Source organism: Haliotis cracherodii, unplaced genomic scaffold (genome assembly GCF_022045235.1).
Source record: "Haliotis cracherodii isolate W230 unplaced genomic scaffold, xgHalCrac1.p SCAF_5, whole genome shotgun sequence".
Lineage (NCBI taxonomy): Eukaryota > Metazoa > Mollusca > Gastropoda > Lepetellida > Haliotidae > Haliotis > Haliotis cracherodii.
In genome coordinates this window covers 6439886-6447856 of record NW_027266308.1, presented here as the reverse complement: position 1 = coordinate 6447856, position 7971 = coordinate 6439886, and the positions used below count along the sequence as shown (strand labels likewise).

At 41.3% G+C, this 7971-nt stretch overlaps 1 protein-coding gene across 1 annotated transcript in view; it reads right to left on the bottom strand.

Moving 5' to 3' along the window:
• Positions 1–1397: 1397 nt before the first annotated feature.
• Positions 1398–7971, bottom strand: part of LOC139443232 (protein O-mannosyl-transferase 2-like) — a 48071-nt gene continuing 41497 nt past the window's right edge. The window contains exons 18-20 of the mRNA XM_071224205.1: positions 6877–7017; positions 5212–5323; positions 1398–3421 (exon numbers count right to left, since the gene is read on the bottom strand). Coding sequence (XP_071080306.1) covers positions 3316–3421; positions 5212–5323; positions 6877–7017 — 359 coding nt within the window. The 3' untranslated portion in view covers positions 1398–3315. The remainder of the gene's footprint in view (positions 3422–5211; positions 5324–6876; positions 7018–7971) is intronic.

Genomic DNA, 7971 nt, shown 5'->3' with positions numbered 1-7971 from the left:
ATGTTTTCTCCTATACAGACCCCTTATCATACTAACAGATATATGATAGCACATGATTACAAAATACATTCACCATAAGATATTCAGGATACAGCTTTGTATAGATGACATATTGTTATTTACTTCAACATAACCATTATCCTAGGAAATATACACCCGCCAGTACCAGGATTACATGTTATATGTTATACGATTGGACAAAATATTTTGATCATGTTCCCAAAGCAAGCTTGTCCACTAGCCTATATCAAAGCCTAGTTTCTACCCTTGCCACATCAAGGCCACTTTTCTTGGCTCGACCCTGGCGCCACTTGAGTAGATCAAGAGTTGCGCCCCTTGTAATGAAACCATGATATCCAATCAGATCGCTGTTCTGACCTCGTATAGCTTCACAAAAATGACGACTACCATAGACGATGATGACCTCTTTCCTGAGATAACGAAAACATTCGCATTTTCATCCCTGACACAAAAACATAGGCAATCGTTGGGGGGGTTAAAAGATGAAAAGATATATTCGTGTTGACAAAGACAGGCAGCGTTAAATCATTGATGTTGACTTTTAGCAAATGAAAGTGTGCTTGATGTGGCAAGAGTGGAAAAAAGACTTTGATATAAAGGCTAGTGGATTCTCTTGCCTCGGGAAGATGCATTTCACAGGATCAGCATGTGATCTTAATTTTGACTTGTTATCATAAGTAAGCATCATAAATATAGTACTAGTGATATATGACGGGGAAGATGAATATATATCTGCATAATGTTGTTGTCATCTCTGTGTAATGATATGTGTTACCATGGTTACCCAAACTTGACTATCATCAGGCACCGTAACATGCTTCCCTCACAATCTATTGCATACACTTTGAATGGAATGTGACAACCATAAACAACACAAAACACAAGCCAACATTTGCAATGGCATACGTACAAAAGACTTGCAAGATAATTACTGTTCTACGTTGTCATGGGCGGATACAGCTTTTTTGAAAAGGGGGGTGCACAATTAAGATCTATTTATTGTCTTTGGTGGTAATTTATACAGAAATAAAGATTTTTTTCGAAATAAAAAAGGGGGGTGGGCACCCCCCCTCTGTATCCGCCCATGATTGTTGTATGGGTAAAGGTTGTTTAAGAAGGGGGGTGGGGGAGCAGAGATTAGGGGGATTCATAAAAAAATGTTCCATAGAAATGGCGGGATTCCGCCCATTACGATAGTTGTAACGCTAAGATGATTGTAACGCCCATAGTTTACATATATCAACGATAGCCGTAGCGCTAAGACTGCTTCCTGAAGCGGGGTCCAGGTCTGTTATACAAACACAATAATGAACCAATTACTGCATAAACAAGTCAGTCTACGATGCACCTGAAGTCAGTCTACGATTCACCTTAAGTCAGTCTATGATGTGCCTAAAGTCTATCAATGATGCATCTGAAATCAGTCTACGATGCACCTCAAGTCCATCTAAGATCACCTGAAGTCAGTCTACGATGCACCTCAAGTCCATCTAAGATCACCTGAAGTCAGTCTACGATGCACCTCAAGTCCATCTAAGATTCACCTGAAGTCAGTCTACGATGCACCTCAAGGCCATCTAAGATCACCTGAAGTCAGTCTACGATGCACCTCAAGTCCATCTAAGATTCACCTGAAGTCTATCTACAATGCACCTCAAATCCATCTTCGATCCACCTCAAGTCTATATAAGATGCATCTCACAGAGTATGAGAGAGCAGTCTACTGGAACACAGGCCGACTCACACATACTCAAGTTTGCTAGCATGTATGCCGTCTACTGTATCAGAAGAGTACATCTGTATTTTAACAACATGTAATTGCACAAGACATTCAGAATGAAGGATAAAACAAATACAGGTCTAAAATATAATGATATAACAAATACAGGTCTACTTCTCCATAATTAATTAAAACAAATAATCCAACATACAACAATCGACCATGATAAACTGTTAGAGGAGGAACATGGCTTGGTACAAAACACCGGATTCTGACATATACATTTGATGTCTTTGTTTTCTACATGCCGAGTGTTTTGTCAACACAGGGAGAATCTTACCACTCAGTTTTGGATTTCATTTCATTTTTCTGAAACACCATCCAAATATGATTTTGAGTCGTTAGTCCTTGATAACTTCATGAATACATCCCAGACATCTCTCCTTGTTATTTTGACTTCCTACATCACTTCATCACTGCTGCCATTTCCCCACCGTTGTCAGAACGAGAATGGGGGAAACAAAACAAACTGAACTGATCTGTAAGTTGAGGATTCAATGACTTCAGTATAATGTTTGCTTAAAGGGCAAGTTCACACAAAAATGAACCTTTTTTTCTTGTACTTTTTCCACATTAAAAGTGTTAACAAAGAAGCGTCATAGACAAAAATATAAAAACCTCATATTTAATTAACATATTTTTTGCACTAAAACGATTTATATTTTTCACATTTACCAAGTGTTCTATTTCAATAACAAAAACACCATGGCTCATGTCCCTTGCAATATGACGTCATTGGTGCCAATTGATAAACATTATGACGTCATCATGCTTTGTTAGAGCTGCTTCACGTGGTGTAGGTACAGGTGTGTGATTCTTGCGTCTCAGATGCCAGCTAGCATAGTGTTATGCTGAGTCACCACTGCGCCGGAGTGTGTCGTAGGCCATGTTGTTTTACCGCAAACTGGTCCTTGATATCTTTTGCGTTGAGAATAGACAGGGACCCAGTTGAATTGGCACCAATTACGTCATAATCTAAGGGGGATAACTCAGGCCTATTTCGCTCGTAAAACGAAGGCCTCATAACGGCATATCACTTTCACACTATTGTGAGCTTCCTACTTTCACTGTGAAAAAAATGAGTGTATATTTTCAAACACAGATACTAACTAATTCTAAAATTGCGTTTTGTTTAGAAAAAGAAAGAAAGGGATTTTTGCGTGTACACTTCCCCTTTAAGGTTTAAATGTACAAAATACCAGATCATAAAATCTGTAAAAAATAACAAAACCATTAAAATAGTCAAACTACACAGAGTAAGTATTTTGTAAATAAATGACCAGTATTGTCATTCTGAACTCCAGTATAGTTCGCACAAAAACATGTAAAGGACCTTAGGCTCAGGAAAATATAATATCAAGTTGGACCATGTTGATGACGACGATGGTTGAATGACATTTGTTTTGTAAAATGCTGGCAGGTTTATCTTGTATTGCAGCAATGGCTTGGAGGATACCCTCTGCCAACACCATCAATCGGACTCAGTAAACTTTCGTACATCACACAACCATCTTTCATATGTCCCACGATTCCATCCACTTGAGGCCACTCATCACGGATCCTTCTTCATTGGCCATTGGACCAGATGCGCCGAACGTCAGGGGGTAGAACAGGTAGAAACTGGAATGTTAGATTACAGCAACTTAGCAACAGCAACTAAATCCAAAACGTTTGACCATATCACACCGATTCTACGGAACCTCCACTGGCTCAAAATCTATGAGAGAATCCAGTATAAAGTGATGCTGATTGTGTTCAATGCGAGACACAATCAAAAACCAACTTATATCAGCGAGCTTCTTGAAGAGTACGTGCCTGGGAGTGAGTGAGTATGGTTTTACGCCGCTTTTAGCAATATTCCAGCAATATCACGGCGGGGGTCACCAGAAATGCGCTTCACACATTGTACCCATGTCGGGAATCGAACCCGGGTCTTCGGCGTGACGAGTGAACGCTTTAACCACTAGGCTACCCGACCGCCCTACGTGCCTGGGGGATCTCTCAGATCAAGCTGCCAGTCCCTACTCTCTGTGCCTAGTGTTAGAACGGCGACTTTTGGAGGTCGGAGTTTCGCCAATGTTGCTCTGAGCTATGGAATAGGCTGCCATTGGATATCAGGAACATTGACAGTCCTACTTTGTTCCGATCAAGACTCAAAACCTATCTTTTCACCAAATCTTTCTTGGAGTATTGAGGCTTTGTGTTTTCCTAGCTGTAGTAATGTCTCTTTTTGTAAAGACTCAAATGAAGCGCTTTTGAGCAGTTCTTCGAACTGGATACCAGCGCTATATAAATCTGTAGTTATTATTATTATTATGTTCCAGGTGACAAATGTCTATCTTCGCTGAACAAACACTGGGTGAATATCTGCTTTTTATTGGTTGATAAAAACTCTATAAGATTCGATGTGTATGGCATGCCGAATACTAAAAGCTCACTCGGTCTTGTCTCAAAGTACAAATCTCAATGACGGTGACATGTGTTCAGAGTTATCTACCCTTGCTTTAGCATGTTTAACCCATACTAAACAAGATAAAAAATTAGCAGGGCTCACTATTACCACAACTTCGACTACAACATAAATTCGAAACATGTAAAAAGCAATATTTTTTTCACAAAAATCCACTTTTTGAAATCAAACTAGATATAGAAACTGTACCCCCTATTGGAAAAGAATTCATGAAGTAGTTTTCTTGTCATAGTTTGCACAAATGTTGAAGTTAACAACATAAAAAACATCACATTTTTGCAGAAAATCCACATAACAAATTCAAACTTTGCACAGCACCTCTTCTATTAGTATGGAACTCAAGTTTGGGGCAAATAAGCATTTTTTTCGTGATTGATGGTTTACATTTATCATTGCACGTCAGATTTTGTTTGTTTGCTTGTTGTTTAACGCCGCATTCTGCAATATTCCAGCCATATGACTGCTGTTGATACATCAGAAGTGTATAATCAGAGGTAAGGTGAAATTGGGTTTAACATTGTGTCCAAGATTATTGCACTTATATAGCGACGTGCATGCATGTGTGTGTGTGTGGCTGCTTGTACTAGTCCGGACTGATGAGATTAAAAGCGCTAGCTCACTGGGATACCAAGCCGCAGTTTAACATGAATACCCCACTCAGATACAGTATACTGACTCCAAGCCGACCAGTCCTTGTTTTAGCCCCTTAATGCCGAGCGCCAGACAGGGTAACAACAAGTACCATCTTTTAACGTCTTTTGGTATGACACGGCCGGGGATCAAACCCCAGACCTTCCACTCTCTGGGCGGACACTCTACCACAAGACCACTGAGGTAGCCCCTTAATGCTGAGCGCCAGACAGGGTAACTGTATTATCAGAAGTGTATTTCCAACTGTAGATAGTCTCTTGACTGTATGTATGTTTATGAAGGACATTACCTGCCAACCAGCACAAAGATGATTAACACCAGCAGCCAGGGGAATACTTTCACCGCCCAGTTCTCCGGCAGTGTCAGACAGAATCGGGTGATCAGGTAGTCCAGCATTACACCTGTGACAGACAGACAGACAGTAGACGTGTCAGCAAAACAGCAACAAGGGCAGGTCCCATTCCACAAAGCAATATTAGCGATATGACTGTTGTGAGCCTATGTTGGAGTATGGGAGTTACGATCATCTTAGCGCTAAGATTGGCCCAAGCTCATCATAGATTGACCCAATAATGAGACCATTGTATTGAAGTTTCAGCATCATAAACCAGGTGTTTTCAGGTACATAAAAGTAATAGAATAGGACAGGCTATGGATGCCATGATATGATATATGATATGATATGATATGATATGTGATGATATGATATATGATATGATATCATATGATATCATATGATATGATATGATATGATATGATATACAAGGTCATTAGAATCTGATTTGAAAAACAAATCAAAAGGCAGATTCGTATTTGCCGTTAGCATGATTGACTATGGTTTTGATTAAAATATATATCTTTTACATTGTATATTATCATCCAAACTTTGCAAGCTAAATCAAATGATTAAATATATCAAATGGTTTTATAAATGACAGTTCCTGTTGCGAGGTCAATAACAAGTCAAAATTAATGGCAATGATGTTTTTGTGAACTTAATAATATACTTCACTTTATCATAGTGGCAGAATTCTGCTCACAATATGGTAATGGTTATGCCAATATCATAAGGTTGTCATTTCTTCCGTAAAAACAAATTAAGTCTCGATGACAACATAATTGCCACCTCAACCTCAATCTCCAGATTCCAAACCAATTGAACCCTTCCACTGTCATTAGACTCCATGTGTCTTAGGGGGGCACGGGTAGCCCAGTCGTCTAAGGCGCCGCGATTCGCTCTGCAGAGTTGCGTCCCTTGGGCACGCCAGAAACCTATGATTGTGGGTTCGAATCCCGGTTCACCCCGATTATGTTTCTAGGTTTGTCAGCACCATACCCGTGCTCGTGGGTTTCACCGAAGTGGTAAACGTGTGAGACCTGCATCACTTCGGGCTTTCCTCCCACATTAAGCTGACACGCCGTGATATAACTGGAATACTGTTAGGGGCGGCGTTAAACCCATCTCACTCACTCACCCATGTGTCTTAGCCTAATATCCCCAGCAGTGAACAAGTGGCATGGGTAGGTTACTGTTAGGGCTGGGACGAGTAAATCGGGTACCTGGGTCGGGTGGGTACTGAGTAGGACCTGGATACCCACAAGACTACCCGGATCCGTGGTTAGTTACGTGATATATTGTTTCATGACAAATATTCACTATATAACTACACGGTGACACGACACTTTTAAGTTTCTAATGTTCGCATTTCTCCATGGGTATGAACGCGTTCCTTCTGACTTAAATATGTTTGAACAAAGCTAAAACTTCAGTCAACTTCAGTGTATGCATGACCACATCATTTTATACGTGTATCTAAAAACATACTGCCAGGGCTACTGTCAAACTATTCCCAATTGGACATTTTGTACCTATCTCTTGACACCAACAGTGGGTACCTGGGTAGGGTCAGGTAATACGGGTGTGGGTACCCGGGTAGTAAATTTGTTACTGTACCTCCGAACATGGCGCTGTACAGGAAGGCGGGGAAGTAGTGGTGGAAGTACAGGACGCGGCCCATCCCCCAGAAGGGCAGGTAGTGCAGCCCCCAGCCCAGCAGCAGCCACCAGCACGCCCGGAACATCTTCTCATTGTACACTGGAAGACAGGAAGTATGGCACATGATGCATTAAGTAGGTTACATTGCATGAAGTAGGTGACAGTGCATGCATGATGCATGAAGTAGGTGACAGTGCATGATGTAGGTGACAGTGCATGGAGTAGGTGACAGTGCATGAAGTAGATCACAGTGCATGAAGTAGGTCACAGTGCATGAAGTAGGTCACAGTGCATGAAGTAGGTCACAGTGCATGAAGTAGGTCACAGTGAGTGAAAAAAGTGACTGCATGAAGTAGGTGACAGTGCATGATGTAGGTGACAGTGCATGATGTAGGTGACAGTGCATGATGTAGGTGACAGTGCATGAAGTAGGTCACAGTGCATGAAGTAGGTCACAGTGCATGAAGTAGGTAACAGTGAGTGAAAAAAGTGACTGCATGAAGTAGGTGACAGTGCATGGAGTAGGTGACAGTGCATGATGTAGGTGACAGTGCATGATGTAGGTGACAGTGCATGAAGTAGGTCACAGTGGATGATGTAGGTGACAGTGAATGATGTAGGTGACAGTGGATGATGTAGGTGACAGTGCATGATGTAGGTGACAGTGCATGAAGTAGGTGACAGTGGATGATGTAGGTGACAGTGCATGATGTAGGTCACAGTGCATGAAGTAGGTCACAGTGCATGAAGTAGGTGACAGTGCATGATGTAGGTGACAGTGCATGAAGTAGATGACAGTGCATGATGTAGGTCACAGTGCATGAAGTAGGTCACAGTGCATGAAGTAGTCACACTGCATGATGTAGGTGACAGTGCATGATGTAGGTGACAGTGCATGAAGTAGGTCACATTGCATGAAGTAAGTGACAGTGCATGAAGTAGGTGACAGTGCATGATGTAGGTGACAGTGCATGATGTAGGTGACAGTGCATGATGTAGTTGGCAGTGCGTGATGTAGGTCACAGTGCATCAAGTAGGTCACAGTGCATCAAG